The sequence below is a fragment of the Mytilus trossulus genome, chromosome 8, assembly GCF_036588685.1.
Source record: "Mytilus trossulus isolate FHL-02 chromosome 8, PNRI_Mtr1.1.1.hap1, whole genome shotgun sequence".
NCBI lineage: Eukaryota > Metazoa > Mollusca > Bivalvia > Mytilida > Mytilidae > Mytilus > Mytilus trossulus.
In genome coordinates, this window is record NC_086380.1 from 7,715,472 (window position 1) to 7,736,378 (window position 20,907).

General features: G+C 32.3%; 1 protein-coding gene across 5 annotated transcripts in view; it reads left to right on the forward strand.

The window, feature by feature from the left end:
• LOC134728219 (carbonic anhydrase-like) overlaps positions 1-20,180 on the forward strand; it is a 40,974-nt gene extending 20,794 nt beyond the window's left edge. For 4 of the 5 annotated variants that reach the window (XM_063592743.1, XM_063592744.1, XM_063592748.1 and 1 more), the window contains exons 2-8: positions 14,099-14,128; positions 15,243-15,413; positions 16,024-16,172; positions 16,971-17,063; positions 17,381-17,444; positions 18,069-18,226; positions 18,905-20,180. In XM_063592743.1, the coding sequence (XP_063448813.1) occupies positions 14,099-14,128; positions 15,243-15,413; positions 16,024-16,172; positions 16,971-17,063; positions 17,381-17,444; positions 18,069-18,226; positions 18,905-19,114 (875 nt within the window). In that variant the 3' untranslated portion in view covers positions 19,115-20,180. Of the gene's footprint in view, positions 1-3,624; positions 3,741-14,098; positions 14,129-15,242; positions 15,414-16,023; positions 16,173-16,970; positions 17,064-17,380; positions 17,445-18,068; positions 18,227-18,904 lie in introns of those variants that run through there. The other variant, XM_063592747.1, reaches the window with a different exon arrangement.
• Positions 20,181-20,907: the final 727 nt, after the last annotated feature.

Here is a 20,907-nt window from a genome sequence, read left to right on the forward strand (position 1 = left end):
TTTGCGCCAAATTTATATTTGATCAGATACACAGAAATAGGGACTTTTGGTATTTTGTTATTTTTTATGTTCAATTATCAGCATTGGGCATGTGTGATCAGAACGAATTAAACGAAAGGTCGGACTCGAATACTAATAAGTAAATATCGCAATAACAATTATAATCATAGATCGTATGCGTAAGAAGTTATGGGAAAGCACTCTTTAATGTGAAATATCAAAACGTTTTATTCTTGACTTTGGGTGCAAAGGCATGTATACTGAAACGAGAAGAAAAGTAGTACCTCCTAACCCCGGAAAACTATCTCTGCATTGTAATTGATTAAAGTAATGCGTTCAAGCTGATCAGTATATTGCTATCTGAAAAGAAGTTATAAATCTGCAATAAATTGTTGAATTCACATTAATCTCTACATGGGTTATACAACATGATGTCAATTTAACTATTTTGTTGTATCCTTCTTGACGATTAACCTTTTTAAAGGTATGCTTATTTTCAATTTAACGGGACAACACACTGTTTTCGTTAGTATTTTATTAACTTAAATAAAAACACATCATTCAACTCAAAAGCTAATAAAATGCTGTTACAAAGATCAAATATGCTTCACCCTTGAAGCTGTTAAAAATAATGCAGGTCATATAAGAGTAATCTTCTTTTATTTATATAAAAATATTATACTATTCATGCAGTTTGTTTAAAATTTAAAAGTTCAAAGCTTGAAGTTTTAGAATTTTATATATGAAAAAACGACAAACAAAAACAGCTCATCTGCAATACATGTATATACCGTCTGGAATCCACAATACATAATAATGGACTATCTTACAACCCCAGATACATCTTCGAGGAAAAACTTACTCGACGAACGACACCTAAATTGTATAGATTATAATAGTTGGCAGAGTGGTGTAGGGTACTGGCCACAGTGGAACATATGCTGTCACGATATTACAGAACTAATCGTAAGAATCGCGCTGAGTGTAGAACAACAATTGGCAGGCTAAACTGATGTCGTCGATGCCCTAAATTTTAAATGATCTATACTTTGTTGGCTTTGTTCTGCATAACGATTGCAACGTCTGACGTGGAGTTGTAATTCAGTTTGACTTATATTTTTTTATGCCAAAATGATTTTATACCTTGACTGTAAAGTTCGCTGTTGCTTTCTCTGTTGTTTTTTCTCGCTCAAAAGTACGTAACAATTTACCGTATGGTATCTCGGAATGTTTCAATGTAAAGTAACTTTCTCGATCTCTTCTAAAGTACATACAAGTCATCTATAAAGTCTTTATATAAATGGGCCCCTTTTTCTTTCAAAGTGAAAAATATTTTACATTGCTGCCCTGAAAAATTAGATATGTTTTTATATAATAAAAATTTGAAAATAAAAATACATTAAATCATAATCGGTTAAAACCCAATACCAAATTTGGAAATTATAACATTAAGGGCGTTTTATACCATTAGACCCATACAAATCATACTTATATCAGCCTTTCGTTCTATTACAAATTTATACTGAAAATATGCATTTTCCGTTTGTATTTGTGAAATCCTGATTTTTCTGGTTTTCATTTGGATTTTTCTTATACATATTGGAGACATACACCTTCATTGTGAAAACTCCCAAATAATGATATCAGCACCGGTAACTAACAATGTTTTATAAAGATTTATTCCTGCTTCTTTGCATCTTTGGATACTATTTTAATCTAACAGACGCATCTGCAGGTATGACTTTTGACTATATTTTTATAAGCATCTCTTTTCTCTTTTTTCTCTCTTCTTTTCCTTTTTTTTCTTTTGCGTGTGCGTTCGTTTTAATTTTTGCTTTCTGTTTCTTTTGTATCAAAAAGATAAATCAAATCTTATATAGTTGATGGTGTTTTATTAAGATTCCATATCTAATTTTTTGAATGAATTTGAAGTTTCCAAGTCTGCCTTTTTTTTTTATCAAATTTTGAAAATCGCAGGTGTAAATATTTCCATTAATGTCCTTTTAACTGTATTAGTTTGACGTATTGTTTGATTTCAAAGATATACAAAAGGTCAAATAAAAACATAGATGGTGTTATATATTTTTAAAATGTCTAAGTTATTATATCCAGATATCCAGATAGATAACCTACTTTTTGGACAGATTCAGTAGTTATATTTTAAGTAGCAGACTTATTAATATCAATGCTAATATTTACTCTTTCATGTCAAAGTTAAAGTCTTGTCTGATAAAGTACGTGAACCATAAATGCACCGTCGGCAGTTTCGCTTCCTGATTAAAAAATGATATTGACGGATATTGGTTAATCTTACGTCCCTAAATATGATAGTGTTAATTCTTTGTTCGAATAGGTGAAATTAACGATTTAGATATAAATGTCCTGCGCTGTGGATGTAATATTTAAGTTAGCACTGGATGTGAAAAGTTGAGCGTTGTAGATATAAAGTCAAACAAACTCATCATAAATACCAGGACTAAATTTTGTATATACGCCAGACGCGCGTTGTGTCTACAAAAGACTCATCAGTAAGGGAGCTTCCATTTGATTTTTAGGGGGGGGGGGGGGGGGGGGGGGGGGGCTAGGATGAAATTCAAAAAAAAAAGGCAGGATGAGACACTTGCAAAAAATAAAAGTCAGAATGACAATTTATGTAAAAAAAAGTCAGGATAAACTAAAAAAAAAAAAGCAGGACCGGATAGAGTGAAAAATAAAAAGGCAGGACAGAGATTTCAACTAAAAAAAATGCAGGACAAAATTGTTCATCCTAGCCCCCCCCCCCCCCCCCCCCCCCCTAAAAATCAAATGGTAGCTCCCTAACGCTCGAATCCAAAAAAGTTAAAAAGGCCACACGTTGTAGGTATAAAGTCAAGCGTTGTAGATATAAAGTCAAATTAAAGTCAAGTGCTGCAGATGAAATGTCCAGCGCTGTTGATGTAAATTCATCTTTTTGTATGTAAAGTTCAGTGCTGTAAATATAATGTCAAGAGCAGTAAAGATAAGACAAATAAGCGCTGTCGATTTAAAGTCAAGCGCTGATGATGAAAAGTCAAGCGCTGAGGATGAAAAGTCAAGCGCTGTTCATGAAAAGTCAAGCGCCTAAGATGAAACATCACTTGAACGACAGAGATGTAAAGTCCAGCGCTGTAGATGTAAATCAAACATCTTCAGTGTGAGATTAACATTTTCAGCGCTGAACTAAAGATTTTAGCGCTTTGACTTTGAAAACCACTTCTCTTTATCTGTATGCGATAAAAGCTGTAAACGTCAGCGCTGTAGATATTATGCTCAAGCGTTGTGGATTTATAATTTAGCACTGTAGATAGGAAAGTCTTTCCACATTTAAAATCTCCACAGCTACACTGCAGATTCTCAGCTTTGGATAGGTGTTGCATCTCCAGCGCTTTACCTCAAATATACAGTGCTAGTCTTCAAAAAAATAATTATCTGTATGAGACCAAAATAGGGCTCCGTAGATATCAGACAAATGACATAACACCGTTGATATTTTTAGTTTATGTGATCATGCAGTGTTCATTTGTAGGAAGTTCCAATATTTAACCTGGCTTTGACCTAACTTATGATTTTAAGTCTAATCTTTCTATCTCAGTTGTATCTAAAATACTATAGTTGTCGATCAATAGTAATAGTGTTTTCCATGGATGTGTATTGCATTTTACAGCATCTTTTGCAACTCGTCGTTTACTCATTTTGCATAAGGAATGTGTTTAGCTTTGCAGGTAAGCTTATAAATGGTCCGTGTAACACTTATCAATTCAAAGTTTTAAAAAGTTTTGAAATTTTAGATTTTTGGAATTTTGATCAAAGTTTTAAAATATCAAAATTTCAAATTGTGTTAAAGTTTTGAAATTTTGAAATTTTAACCAAATTATTAAAATATCAAAATTCTAAATATCGTTTATAAATTGGATAGTTTAGAAATTTGACCAAACTTTTAAAATACTAAACCTAACGCGCAATTTTGATTATTTCACTTTTTGAAAGTTTGATTTTTTAAATGTTTGCTTAAAATATCAAAATAGAAAAGGGGCAATAAGAGGGATACCCGAAAAAGCGAAACGAAATAAAAGCGGAACGAAACGAAACAATATGAATTAAAAACATACTGATACTTAAAAGTTTATGTATGAAATAAAACGGACAGTTGAAAGCGGTGAAAAATTTGATGACAAAATTAATATTTCTTAAAAGAAGATAATTCATTTAAAAACCAGACGTACGGCTCTGATATTGACCATTTTACCTGCTGGTTTTTCTAGCACCCATATTTTAGGAGAAACAGGAGTAACAGTAAAAACTGAACAACTCGCAGTAGGTCAAATAGTATGGTTATGTTGAGCATGTATATATATACATTTTCTACTAAACTCTAAGCCATAAAAAGGCCTAATACACGATGTATTATCTCTTTTGATTTCATTTTTTTTCTGTTTTGCTTTACGAGTTCTTACTTTCTGCAATCATGTTGGCTAAAGAATATATCATTTCATGTACAGAATGAAAGATCATCTTAAACGTTTTTATCTGTTCTTTGTAAGTTGTTTGCCCTAAATATTCAGCTTTAAGCGTTCCGTAAGGAGGTCGATCAAGAAAAGCGCTTCATGATACTGAATGCATGGTTTAAGGTTGTGCTAGTCCACAGTATGGGAGGTTTTTAATATAATCTTTTTTACGCTGAAATTAAGACGGTAATAGGATCCAATATCAGCAAATTGGAGCCAAGATACTGTTACAAGGTATCTACAAAAACTCATCATAGATGGATACTGGAATATAAATTTTGCCGGTTTTTGCGCCAGACGCGCGTTTCGTTTACAAAAGACTTATCATTGACACTCGAACCAAATTAAGTTAAAAAGGCAAATGAAGTCAAATGAAATTGAAAAGGCCAAATAAAGTAAACTTTTAAATCCAACGTAAAGCTCTGGTTTTGTAAAAGTTAAAACCTTTCATATCATATATAAACGTATACCATAAACATTATTTTCACGAGCATTCATATTTATGTAATAATTACCGCTGTACTACATTAAGCACCCAACTTGCATTCATGTTTATGTAATAGTTGCCGCTGTACTACATTAAGCACCCATCTATCCAGTTGTAGGTGTCGGCATTTTGAAAGTTGAAAATTGTGTTCAAAAGTTTTTATCAGCGACAAATGGTAATCGTCTGGGGAACCAGTATTTAGATAGTCCCTGTTTTTTACTTGATACTACCACTAGGGGCTTCGATAATGGTACATTAAAATATTCTGATCCCTAATTTGATGATATAATATTCTGTGCCAGACGAGGACAAAAGAAAAATTATCCATGCCTTTTAGTGTTGAATTTTGAACCAGACAAGTTGATTAATGGCGATGAAAAACTTAATAAAATTGTTAGCGCTTCGACAAAACAACCTCACCCCACTTTTAAAGTTACATGGTTGCTACCTTAAAGACAACGTTTGGACTGGTTATCATACACGTAGCTCCATTATAGGTTCTAAATCAACCACTGTTTTATTATAGTAAACAAAAGGAATATATTTTTTTGTATTAAAGGATATTACTGTCACGTATTTGCATTTTGTTATTTGGGTATTTATATTTGAAGTTATCGTACGACAATCGACTTTTAGCAAACTAAAAGTTCACATGTACACCCAGTCATAATGGGGCGTGCAAAGAGAAGCCACATTGTCAGCTGCATGATGGATTTTTTCCATTTTTGGCCGTACACCAAATGTCACTCTCGAAAAACCAGTACAATGTTAAACGCAGAATTTGAAGTAAAGAAATCACATACGGAACGCTGAAACTGAAATTTGAAATTCAAGCAAATAAGAACGAAACAATTAAAGAGGTGTTTGACCAAAGTGAAGTTAAAACATATTTAAATCCATCTATAATTAGATATAGGAAGATGTGGTGTGAGTGCCAATGAGACAACTCTCCATCCAAAGGGCAACTTTGTCCTCGGAAGTTGAATCTTACGTTTCTTCGTAATTTGTATGTAAACAACCTATTTTAAATTATCGTTTTTTTGTTGTTGCCAGTGACAAATATTTCATGGATGTTCTGGAACAAATTAGCAATAAATGCAACAGTGAGAGAGTGTGCATAATGAGGACATATAAAACCTTTCAATTAGTTTAATTGAGGTCTGGAGCTGGCGTATGACAGTAACTGCTAGCCTTATGTATAGTAGTCCTTTGTTATTTTATTATCATTGTCATGCATGTTAATTAGTTTCTTAGTTTGTTTCCTATTCTGACATAGGACTTGTATTTCCTATTGAATTGCGTTTTACTGTAGGTATCACTGTGTGTTTTTCATTCTTTATTGGCTAGAGGTATAGGGGAGGGTTGTGATCTCACGAAACATGTTAAACCCCGCCGCATTTGTGCGCCTGTCACAATCCAGGAGCCTCTGTCCTTCTAAGTCTTGTATGATTTTGATTTGAGTTCATTGTTATGTTTCGGAGTTTTGTATTACGTCTATAATCGCTGAACCAGTACACTTTTTTGTCTAGGGGCCAGCTGCAATACGCCTAGAACAACTTTTATTGCGACGCTATATTTAAGTATTCCTTTCGTATCATTTCTTGGAACTGAAATACATCATAAAAGGCAATATATTATCATCATGCAATCGATAAACAAGAAAGGAAAACGTTTTAAGTTGTATGCCAGCCCACCGAGGCGCTTTTTCTGGATCTACCTTCATCAGGAACGTCAAAAAGGCGAATACTACTATATGGTTTACTGCGAGTTGGTAATTTTTCACTGATACTTCTAAATGTTGGGCACTGGGAACACAAAATAGCTTTGAATTATTTATCTCAAACGCTAACCTTATATAAGAGATTTAAATCAACGTAGTTGATTCCGGTTTAAAAAGGTTTAATTATATTTTTTTTTGATAGATGCACAACCTTAAAATTTCAGGATACTGTTATCCCATGTGATGTCTAATATGTTTCATAAAAAAAAAAACGACTTCTTCTTTTCATTATTTATTTTGTTATTAAGAATGATTTGATATATTTCATGCTATTTATTTATAACTAAGAATAGTTCTTATCAGAGCCGTGTTTACATCAGTGATTACAGGTACCCCTCTTGTCGCCCCTTTATATTTTTGATATTTTAAGCAAACATTTAAAAAATTAAACTTTCAAAAAGTGAAATAATCAAAATTGCACATTAGGTTTAGTATTTTAAAAGTTTGATCAAGTTTCTAAAATATCAAATTTATAAACGATAATAAGAATTTTGATATTTTAATAATTTGGTTAAAATTTCAAAATTTCAAAACTTTAACACAATTTGAAATTTTGATATTTTAAAACTTTGATCAAAATTCCAAAAATCTAAAATTTCAAAACTTTTTAAAACTTTGAATTGATAAGTGTTACACGGACCATAAATGAGTAAGATACATGGCAACATTTTACATACACAAAAGATCTTTGATAAACCTTAAAATAATTGAACATCAAGAAAGACCATACTCGACCCCATTACAAAAAATGGAAGAAAAAATAAAATCTTAATATTATTTCTGAAATAAATTGGCCAAATCAATAAATTCAGTGAAATTTCAGATACTATCTCTTAGAAATTACCACATGGTGACACAAAATGTACAAGCAAAACATTACTAGATGCAATGGCAACATTGGAGTTTTTGTTAACTCACGTGTTGATTGGCATCTAATAAGGGTTTCTTGTACATTCTCCAATGCATGTACTTTTGATTGTTATCATTATTTCTCCAGCTAAATTTATTGACAGATTTTATAAATCGTCAATTTTCAATTTAAAGTTAATATACCATTTATATTGTACAAAGTAGTATCCTATTCTGCTAATGACACCATACACTAATATATTATCGCATTTTATAACATTTAATTTATATTTTAATATCTTATTTGTGATAATCAGTTTTCGGTGTGTAACAAGGACATTGAACGAAGTGGTAAAATGTCGTCTTGTATAAAAAGTTAACGTTTTGTCGTTTTGTCGTTTTGTATAAAAAAAAATATACATTGATATTATTATCAAATGTATATAGAAGAAAAGGTGAATTGTACTTTAAGCAAGCATGTGAATCATATGCAGACATTACAGATTTAGCATGGGTTGTTTTTAAACTGTACAAGAATAATCGAAAAAGGAACAACTTGTTTCTATACGGACTCAACAAAATCAGTTTATTATACGGTAAATGCAAATTTCAAATTGTAAATAAATGTATCGAATAACAGTTTTATAGATCTATGAGATAACCCCAAAAAGTTTAATTAAAACGGCCAATACAATACTTCATTCTGTAGCACCCAATTCCACCTCTCCTCCTCACCCTTATTTCGCTGGAGTTTGTGCGTTTAGTTCTATTTTTGCCGACTTTTTTTATTGTCTCTTTGTTATCTTTACTTTAAGGCCACCTTGTTTTTCATCGATCTTAAAATGTTTTATTGTCCGCTTTATATATTTTTTTTATTAGATGTTGTATTTATAAAAAAAAAAATATTTACATTTGAAATACAACTTTATAAAACACAAATTGTCGCATATAAAAACACCACCAAAAGAATATGAGTAGTGAAGGCTTATTATACACAGTGTAGATACTATTCTGTACGCTTTCCGGAAGTCGCGATTTTCGAAGCGAGAACTTTTTGGATCACATTTTAAATTTGTCGGATATACTATATTAAACGGTAAGATGTTCATCCGTACATTGCTTAATGATTAATTCAGCTGACATCGGTTTATAATTAAATTTAGCACATTCAGTATTCGTATCTTTGCCTTAATCAAGAGATTGTCAAGTGCATCACTAAGGAAAATCAGTCGGTGAACCTAAAAACAATCTTTTTGCACCCTTACTGTACAAATTAACGTAAAATCCAGACTTAATTTACTAAATAAAGAATATTTTAAGTGGTAGTAAAAGTTTCAGCCAGATCTTTGAAGCCAGAAATTAGAAAATTACACTTGTTCGAATTTCGCACTGTACGATCAGTCTCGCTTGTATATTTTGAAACTGTATGATCAGTCTTTATTTCACTGTATTCTAGTAGTGATTTCAAAGTTATCTACGATACATTAGAAGATGGCATTTTTGTTAATAACACAAATATATTTTAATAAATTCACATCCTGTAAACTTTTCAAACATGTTTAAGCTTGATAGGGTGTACTCGACTTACTACATTAAGTATAAGGATGTTTGAATTTGGCTGAAATAAGAAGAAGTTTTGTTTTATATAAGTTTCAGAAATGTCCTCCGTTATACTTAAAATTGTACAAACACACAGATTTAATTGTTATATAAAAATGCATGTATTTACAAACATTCGAGGCCGTACTGTAGCCTATAATTGATCACAATTCCTTCACTTTGTTTTGGATGTAGATCTGTCTCTTTCACACTCAATTGTACACCACTTTGTAAAGCGATGGTTTATAGGTTAATAGTGATAATGAAGTCCGTCTTTCCGGTACAACATGTTTCGCCGGTTTTGCAAGTGCATCTCCTCATAAACCACTTAATATACATATATACATTGGGGTTTCCAGACATTTTTAAATGGAGAGGGGGTCCAATCCAGGAGAAAAGAGGATTCTAAATATATGTTCCCATACAAATGCATTGAAAGTTAAAAAAGAGTTTTAAACCGCCGGATCCCAATTTTCTTGAATCCTTCACTGGTATAACTGTTAATTATTTTTTTTCTCGGATTCCGTATCATAAATTATAATATAAAAAAGAAGATGCGGTATGATTGCCAATGAGACAACCGCCCACAAGTGATCAAAATGACACAGACATTAACAAATATAGGTCACCGTATGGCCTTCAACAATAAGCAAAGCCAATACCACAAAGTCAGCTATAAAAGCCCCCGAAATGACAATGTAAAACAATTCAAACGAGAAAATTAACGGCCTTATTTATTTAAAAAAAGGAATGTTTTTTGAATTTTATTAAAAATCTTTTATGGGGTTTCTTTATATAAGATACGGACTTGAACATTGCATTATATGGGGCACCCATCAGGTATTTCCAACCGTGACCCTCAAAACCAATTAATAAACTTTTCTAAAATTGCTCCATTTTTAATCAATTAATGTATTATGGAGCTTCTATTTCGATTTTTTTGGTAAAAATATTTTTGATGTTTCTTTATCTTAAATACGGACTGTGTCATAACCTTATATTGGGCGTACCTATTTTATATCCACAACTTCCTTCAGACAAGTGTCATAACTTAATGAATCTTTTTCCGATTCATTATCATTTAATTCAATTGTGTACCTCTTATTATTTGGTTTTTCGAAAAATCCTCAGTTTTTTTTATTTCCATGATAAGGACTTTTCCACTACCTTATTGGGTGGTACCCGTTTACTATACGCAACTTTCAAAAACTTACCATATACTAGTATTAATAAAACTTCCTCATATTCGTTATTAAATGATGCCCCTGTGCACCTATAATTTAGTTTTTCTGGTGGTTTGTTTTATTCCAAAACATGGACTATAGAAGTGGCGGGGTATAATTTCGTTAATTCTTTCCTCAATACCTAAAGTTTTTCAAAGTTTTCTCTATCTATTTTTTGTCATTTTAAAAGAGACAGGCTTGATGTATGTTATCACCAATTGGTCAACGGCAGACGGTGTAAATAGTATTTAAAAATGTAATAGTTAAACAGATAACTGCAACGACACACTAGTACAAAGTCCACAAGCGAATCATGTATTGCTTTTTAGGCATTTGATTATAAGTAAGACTGATGGAACAAAAATATTATTATTTTGCCGTCTACAAAAATCATCGGAAATATATTTGTATTGTCTGATGAAAGAAATTACACGTTATAGTTCCAGGGACACAATCATAATTTCATAGACACGTATATACCTTCAAATTGCCGTTGTTTTTCAGTCAAGGTCGATAAAAACTTCCATTTGTTGTTGTTTTTTTCTTCAAAATCACGACTGGTCATACAGACAAAAAATCTGAAATCGCTACTAGAATACAGTCAGTTTTAGACTGATCGTACAGTAATTTATTTTGGGATCCTCAAGGAAAGTATATTTTTTATTCGAAATACAAACATTCTACTTAAATACGATAGGAATATTGAAACAGTATATGTTTAACTGTAAACTGATACAAATATTTGCAATAAAAGATAACTTGCTTTGTACTACGAGAGCAAAATTGTCAATCGATTTCAATTTTTTCTATGAAGTTGGTGTGATGCACACGTATATTTTATATTCTACTGCATGTTTTTGTTACAGATACTCATATTTATGATGCTATACATACATTTAAGATGTGCAAAGCACTTTATAGATATAGGAGTAAACAAATGATGAGAAAAAGCACCAGAACAAAACCGTTCTGTTAGCCAGTTTGAAATCCTCGCTTCGAAAATCGCGACTTCCGGATAGCGTACAGAATAGTATCTACACTGTGTTATAGAAGACAAATTAAATTAGTAATAAGTTCAATTTAAAACCACAAGTCTGGTGTAACAAAAACAGGAAATGAGTTAGCAAACGAAAAATGACAACGACAAACGAAATTGCAGTTTCCCTTATGACATTTTGGTGGGGATTAGCTGGTTGCAGGATCGCGCGATTTTGCCAGGTTTCCGGTTATGGCAGCTAGCTGTCACCTTTTGATCAAGACATGATATCTTTTTGATGAGCCAGCTTAAATTTCAGATTAACAGTAGAACAGAAGTAGAGCATTTGAGTTACGACAAAGTATATTTCTCATACGGCCTTCATGTTAAGACGACATCTGAGCTACGAGGCTATTTCTGAAACGAACAGACCATTTTAATTTATTCACCATAATAATTTCTCTATAAATATCTTCCTTCACACAATGATGTCCTTAAACATCACTACTAAAACTCTTCCCCGTCACGCGTCAGTCATTCATACTTATTATATAATATTTATTTAACAATTCAAAATATTGTCTGCAAGTCGAGTGGTCACCACTTAAAACCGTTTTCCAATTTATAAATTACTTGAACTAATTTGCATAACCCGTTTATTCCTTAGTCAAACAAGAGACTAAAAAAGAGAACGCACATACCGTTATGAAATGTCCGAAAGTAAGAACAAACAGTGAAGATGTATAATAAGATCAAATGTTTCCGTTATGACCAATGGTGTTTATTAATCTTCGACGACTTTCTTTTGATGTTAATTTTGTCCAGAATTTAATTAGAGATGTCCTATCTAGAAATTGTCAATAATTCATTTGTCGTAATCTTCTACAGATAAAGGAAATACTTGATCTGTTCTTACCATGTATTTATTGGACATTGTTTATGAATTATGGAATGGAATAGAATTGATATTAAAAGTTAGTTAATAGTATCCGATCTAGTTTGTAAAAAAAAAATTAATATTAGAAATGTTGTCCCAATAGAACACCAATCTTTCTTATATACAGCATTTATGTTTGTACTTTCCGCACAGTGACACATGTAAACAACTTTTGATGATAACAAAACTATTCTTCATATATGAGATTGTGTAACATATGAGGTCATTTATACATGTACAATTTACTAATAAGTGATCTTGAAAAAAGAGACCAAAGCATATACGTAAAAAAGGTACTTGCTACAATGTCGAATGCATCACTCGCCTGCTTTTCGGACCGTTTTTTTTTAGTTTTCAGTACATCGCATAGTTTTTACACTATCTAAAAGTAGGATGAATGTTGTTATGACGATAACAAGTTGCTTCTTGGTTAGCGTGTTCACCTTGGGAGCTAGATGTCTTAGTTTGACCACGGGCAGATCTTACCAAATACTTTAAAATTATTTGCAGTTTCCCCGCGAAGCATGCAGCATGGCATTTAAAAGTAAGAGCAAAGACTAGTCTGCTCTGAGTCAGAAAGATGTTTCAGAAAGATACGTCTTCCTGCGGAGTGTTGTCAGCTAGCGCGTTAAGACTCTGGCTCAGTGTGTTGGTCTAGTAAAAAGTAGTTTAAATATTCATATGACATTAGCAAGTGCTCGTCCTGAATATACTTTTAATTTGCCACTGAACGTTTAACACCTATCCATTATCTTGAATGTTAAAGTTACAACAATGATATGTAGTCCAAGTCTAGTTATGTCATAGTGCATGCATTCTTCAGGTGGTAAATGTCCTATCAGATTTATTTATTGTTGTTTTAATAATATAATTGGGTTGTTTCCTTCTTATAAATTACAACTCTGCATGATATCCATTTTAATGTGTCCCTAATACTAGTTAAAAGATATTTTCATAGACTTTAAATGGTTTATTTGTTAGTTTCAGGAAACCATACTTTTAGGTTTAAATATTGCATAATTATTTGTACTAGAACTAAGTTGTACCCTATAAGAGAAAAATTTACAATGTTAAATTGTGTGTATCCGGTTTTTGGTCCCTTTTGTTCTGATGATCACAGGCCCACAGTTGAGCTTGTGGTGTGGTCTAAAGCGTACCTGACTTGATTGTTAGTCCAGTAAAACAAAATTATTGTGCACATTTCTTATGGATCATTGGCTTTCAAATATTCGGCTTTGATCGCAGAGTTTTTAGGAGGAAGTGGAGTAGGGATGTTATTGAGTTTTTTTTTTTATTTTCCAGGCGATTTGTGTGTGTGTGTGTGTGTGTGGGGGGGGGGGGTTGAGGAATGATGCTGAGTAGCTGACCAAATTTAGAGTGGCTCTGTTTATGTGACTCAATGGCATGCAAGGCGACTTTAAAGTCACACCCCTCATTCATTCTAATGGAAAGTGATAAATAGATATAGGAAGATGAGGTATTAGTGCCAATGAGACAAGTCTCCATCCAAGTCACAATTTGTAAAATGTAACTATTATAGGTCAAAGGAACACGGAGCCTTGGTTTACCCCGAACAGCAAGCTAGAAAGGGCCCCAAAAGACAAGTGCATGTTAAACCATTCCAACAGGCAAACCATTTGAATGGTCCATACTCTTCAGTGCTTCAGTGCTTTATATCGCATATTATTTACATCTTATAATACATACCACTATTATCATTTCAGGGAACAAATGGGGATATGACTACGCTGATGGTAAGTTGACTTTTTATTGTGTTAAATGAATGAAATATAACCCTCTACCTTCACACCTTTATTCTTGCTGGTGTTTGGTTTATTTTTGATAAGTTTCAATCGACAAAACTTTAATTAGATATTTTAATATGATACATTTAGCAGAGATGTGCGATATGTGTAATGCATACATGTTGTATCATGAATATAACACATATGAAGCGTTTTTAACTTTTGTAATATGGGTGATTGGGAAAACAAAACGCTTTGTGATAAAACAAAGGACTGTAGAACTGGTGACAGACATGAAGAACAACTACTTGGTATGCTTCAACTTCGTACTTTATTTGGCCTTTTGTCTTTCCTGATTCAAGCGTCAATGCTGAGTTTTTGTAGAGGAAACACGTGTCAGGCTTTCAAAATTGTGAGCCTGATATTTTTGATGATCTTTGATGATTGTTTTGTGTTAACTTGCATTTTCCAGAAATTATCTTCATCCACAGAAAATACAATATCAGGCGATATTATGAAGAAATATCGAAAATAATAAACATGAATCATTCCAACTATTGTAATTCATCAAACTATTCAACATTGTGTCTAAAATTGATTCACCGTCGTACTAGATAAACATGTGGTTTAATACAACACGAGTTTACACAACACGGACGAAAACATTCAAATTATTTGACACATTTTTTCTATGTCTATGTCGGCAATAATTGTATGTGCGATGATGTTCATAATTAAGTTATACAAACTGTCTAATGTTCTTTTATGGCTAAGGTAAAGATGTTCGATCCCGGGGATTTTATGTTTTGCTAAATTTTTGGAATCCTCTGGTTTTATCTATGTTTTGCCATTTAAAAAAATCGCCCACTTACTTCTACTTTTCTTGACTTCATTTTATTACATATAGTTTTAAAAAAACATATTTGAAAATCTTTAAAAATTCTGGTTATTTTTATATCAGGACAATGTTTAAAGTATGAAAAATCTAGAAAAAATCATTTCCCACCAAATTTTCAAATGCTTTTATTTCGAAAACAAGCACACGGACCCCTTATTTTTCTGCATATAGTTCCTTTATTAATATACTATCATCTTATATTAACAGTTTTTTATATATTTTTAGGACCTACATTTTGGCCCAATAGTTACCCAAACTGTGGTGGACAACAACAATCGCCGATTAGTATAGGAGTGTCCGAAGTAGTAGTCAACAATAGTTTACCACAGTTTAACTTTGACCATATAAAGAATGTTACCAATCTTAAAATGACTCTAGAAAACAATGGTCATAGTGGTAAGTGATTTCTATCTTTTATTTGGAAGAACGCAAAGGCGAGTTTTTATTCTATCTTCTTTATAGAGAGCGAAGTCGTAACTTTTTGTCTATCTTTAAGTTGGAAGCGCGCAGTGCTTGCAATTGTAGTTATTTAGGCAAAGCAGAAATATGAAAAACAATCTTTGAGACTGCTATTTTTAATTTTCGACAATAAACTTCAAATACATTATTGATAGTACTTGAAATTGCAAAAAAATATATGACCAAACTGAGCCAGGAAAATTTTTTAACTACAAAAGAGTATAACTCACTCTGAGTCCTTAAAAGTGGACGAGACTTAGGTAGAATTTGCACAGTCAAAGAAAGCAGCAATTTAATAAAACTACATATTATATAGGCTATTGATACTAACATACGTTTGTTTTTTACTTACTATTCCAAACATATGTCTAAAAAAATATTACAGTTGCATACTAAATGAATGTTAAGCATTATATATAACCATTGTGATTCAACGTAAACCCTGTGCTGAACCTTTTAATAGGTTTTAAACGACTTAATATCATATTTCCTTACACCTAAATGTATTCCAATTGCATTTTATTAATGGTTAACTTTTATTATTCAGTTCAGATAGATTTAAAGGGAAATAACCTGCAGTTAAGTGGCGGTGGACTGCCTGGAGTATATAATGCAGAACAATTCCACTTTCACTGGGGTTCCGAAGATAAAAGAGGTTCCGAACATAATATAAATGGAAAACAATATCCTATGGAGGTAACTAGTAAAATAGTAAAACCCAAGAACGACTGAACCTAGCAAAATAACGAATTTGGCAGATAGAAAATAAAGGAACATTCAAAAACTATAAAATCTATAAAAACAGGCAATAAAATGGCAAAAACAAAAACAAATAATCAACTAAAGTTTTCAAAGCACTACAAATAAAAATGTACATGAATTTCAAACTACAATCAACGCGAAGTTCGCCGAAAACTGGGCTGTACTCAATTTACACAATGTCTTTTGTATGAAAGGAAAGTCTTCTTATTTCTGATTATATAGTGTAGACTGCTCATGATAGCAACCGATTAGCTAAGTGTATATTGTTCAGCACGCGAAATAATATTCAAATACATATGATATCAAACATAGTAAAGCCCTTTAACGTCTGGCGTCAAACAGTCATTTTCGACTACCGTTGGCGTCAAATTCGTTAAAATTTTACCGTGATTCGTCAAAATATCCTTATCGTAACTCGTCAGTGATCTCAAATAATCATGGTTACCGTCAATTTTGGAAGAAAAAATAACGTGATTCGTCAAAATCAGTCGACGTTTTTATCGTATAAAAGAAAGTGTATATTTTATCGTCATACTCTAAAAATTACCATTAATGTCATTTGGCAAGAATTTTTACCGTTATTCGTCATGAAGGTACCCCCATTACGACCCTCATTAAGCTTCCATAGAAAAAGAATGAATCTATGCGATTTACATCATCTTTAATCATTTGTATTTTATTTGTATTTTTGGGCTCATTTTATTTATTATTAATCGACCGATTTCTCTCCAGATGCATGTCGTCCTTTTTAACAGTAAACATGGTGTGTTTTCAAATGCACTGAACAAGACAGGAGGACTTGCAGTATTAGCTTTTTTATTTGAGGTTAGTAGTGCAAGATTTAAAACTATTAATATTACGTTTATTATCATGAACGTGTCGGTTCTATTTTCTAGCAGTTTGTAACATAAATTTAATTTTATATACAATATTAATTCTACAATATTTGACTTTAAATTATCATTAGGAAGATTCATTCAGCATAAAAATCTTTAATCTTTTGAATGATTGTTATATATTTTGATTATGAAATATATATGATAACGCAGACTATCTTTGTACTTACATTTAACCTAATATACTATCTTCAAACATATTTTTTCCCTGCTAAGTCGCAATATACGGCCTTCATGTTATTTCAGATTGGAGAAACCAACCATCATTTTGATGAAATAATATCGCATCTGACCAAGATTTCACATAAAGGTATGATATACAAACCAAAACAGTAAAGATAGACCATAATACAGTTACAGATTGAAGTGGGGGAGGGGTGCATAGGTCATACGTTCACTTTTTTCGTCGAAGAAATAAATATGTGTTTCTAAAAAGGTCAATGAAAAGTTAACTCTCTCCGACCGCATCTGACTTTAACATAAGTTTACGAATAAGTAGGCTATCTGTTCGAACCCATAATTGATGTACTGAGAATCTGAGAAACTCATTGTTGAAGGCCTTGCGGTATATAGTGACATCTACGTCTTTGGTCAGGAACAATATCGATTATAGCACAAGCTAATAGATTTATGAAAACATCGTGGTACATTGCATAACCGTAGAAAATAATTTCAACCAAAAACATGTATTATGGAATCAAAAATGAAAAGACTACTGTCAGAGCAAATGGAAAACCGTAAATTAAAAAAACATAACGTTACAACGTTATAACGGCCAACTCAACAAGCAAATATCTATGTCTAAACAAAAGTATTGACAATAAACATAATTAGTGCTTCGTTTACATAAACGAACATTTTACATAAGGACATATGCGTCTCAGACATACATATGACTACTGCTTGTATAACGAAAAACCAATTTCCATTTTAGATGACCACGCACTTCTCAATACCTTTGCCCTAGATTCATTATTTCCCCATGATGCCGGTGTGTATTATCGATATTATGGAAGCCTAACGACGCCACCGTGTTATGAAAGTGTTATATGGACAATATTTAAGAATCATATCATTATATCGGAAGAACAGGTATCTATATTTTGGATGTAGAAGCTTGACAATACTAGGTTTTTTTCCCAGTTACCAATATATACAACTCCTCATTTGCGGGTCACAAGAACAACATTTCGGTAACTTCCACATTTAAACAGACTAAAACAGCAAAACCATAAATAGTATAATTTTAAAATACACATTTCAGAGCAACGTTAATCAAGCAATAGTGCATTTTAAAAGAAAACTAAGTTTAAATGCGGACCGCGAAGAAGACCTCAGACATAACTTTTAGATACGCAAAAAGAAATATCAACATTGCCGGTTACTCAACATGAAAGCAGGGTAACAGGAGACTTTGTATATACCCTCTGAACGAGTTAATTGCTGTCTCTTTGACATATAATATCCCCCCATTTCAATTCTCAATTTTGTTTATTTATACGAGTGTGTAGTGGAGATTTCGACATTACCACTAAACTATAGATATAACAGGAGAATATTAGACCAACAAAATTGGAAGTAAAAGTTAACAAATACAACTGTATGGAAAATAAACGCCTACAAAAAAATATCCGAATAACTACACATCCTCTTACTTTGTGGATCATTAACAATCTTTCTGCATGTCCATATTTTTATAGTGACACATATAACTAATGTAAGATGGAAATTCTTAACAGAATTAACAACAAAGTACTGGGTTTATTTCAGATTGACAAATTTAGACATCAGGTGCACAGAAACTATGCCAACGAAACAGACCGTGACATCTCAGACGACTATCGACCCGTCCAAAGACTCAACAACAGAGTTGTTATGACAAACGCCGAGGAAGGACTATATTACAATAGTTGTAAAATTAATCTCCCCTTTAATTTTTATTTTATGGTGCTATTGTTTCTGTTAATAAGTAAGCTTTGATGTCTGATGCCATTAGACAATTATAAATGCCGAGTGACCTATAAATAAAGCGTTCATTGATATGTACTAGATAGATGTGTAGAATACAGCTCTTCTGAAATGACGTATAACTTATGTTATAAAAAACTTTGATATTTTGTTTTGTTCATACTAACTCCCAATAACCATTCAGACAGTACAGCACAGGGGCGGATCCGGTCATATTGAAATGGGGTCCTCAACCCACTCGACCCCGGATAAAAAGGGGGTTCCAACCATATGTCCCCATTCAAATGCATTGATCGTTAAAAAAATAAAGGGGGGGGGGGGTTCCAACCCCCAGAATCCCCAACCTGGATCTGCCACCTCAGCAGCTCCAATAGGTAACATAGATCACAATATGCTGTTCACGCGATTGGAAATGCTAATGCATTGCAGTAAAAATCGGAATCACAGACCATGTAAAATCTGTCATACTTGGAAACTTTACTGTTTTGCAAACATATTTCATTTACAGTAGTGGTAGCCGATAATAGGGTGTGATAATATGTGTACACTGTCGTAGCTGCAGTTTTACAGCATGAAAAAAGGTGTTTAACGAAGACATCCCTTGACCTTTATCAATTTAGAGGGTTAGACTATTTGTATAAACGGCATATCTTTTTCCCCCGGCTCAATACTATTAAGTTGACTGAGAGATTTCCTAACCTGTAAGTTTAATTATTATTATATAATAATTGTTTCCAATTATAACAGTTATGTTTAGAAAATTGACTGGGAAAATTTACCAAGTATGAGATCACTTTTGGATACAAGTTTTTTTCTAATGATGACAGACAAACAAATCTTGAGATAAAAGTTTTTCTTTACACAACTGATTTGCAATTGAAATTGTGATATAAAAGAAAGTAAATCCTTTTTAACCTTGAAGAGAATTATTATTATATATGCACGTTGTATTTACATTATCATGGATGCAATTTTTATGACTTACTACATACACCATTTTGCAATTCTAATTTATGTTTCTACGTCTTTTAAATGTTCTGTTTTATTCATATACAAATATTAAATATTTTTGCTTGTATATTAATGTTGTTATATTTTTGTTAATCTTTTAAACTGTTTTAAAATATATGCAAAATGTTGCATTCCAGACTTTGCTTTGCATATATAACTATCCAAAGTAATGGTTGGTTATTGAACATCTTTTGAACGTCCGAAAATCTACGGATTACATGTATATAAAATTTATAAGGATCGAGATATTGAATATTGTCTACACTAATTGCGGAGCTTCTTATCTGCCTTTCAAATGTAAAGAGAGGACAAGCTGTTAGCTGTAAAACATAGAAATAAGTATGACCTTCCATAGGGTTCTTCCGAGTATCTATTTCGCTGAGATCAATAAATAAAGCTATATTAAAAAATTCGACATACGCAATCAGTTGTATATTTTAAGCAGAATTTTGTGATTTATAACATTATAAAAATGCACGTAAATTAGCGAAAAGAATATACTTAGTTTACATGCATGTTATATTTTAAACACGTCTGATTGACTGGTTATGAGGATTATATAAAAAGAAGATGTGGTTTGATTGCAAAGAGACCAACGTTAACATGACACAGAAATTAACAACTATAGGTCACTGTACGGCCTTCAAAAATGAGCATAGTTTGTACGTCATCAAAATAATGACAACCTCACAAAAAATAGATCTGTTTGGATTGGGAGACTAATACCAACCAAACATCGATGCTAGTTGCCTCTGTGAAATTCAATATAGAAATAATGACATTTTTGGCTTTCA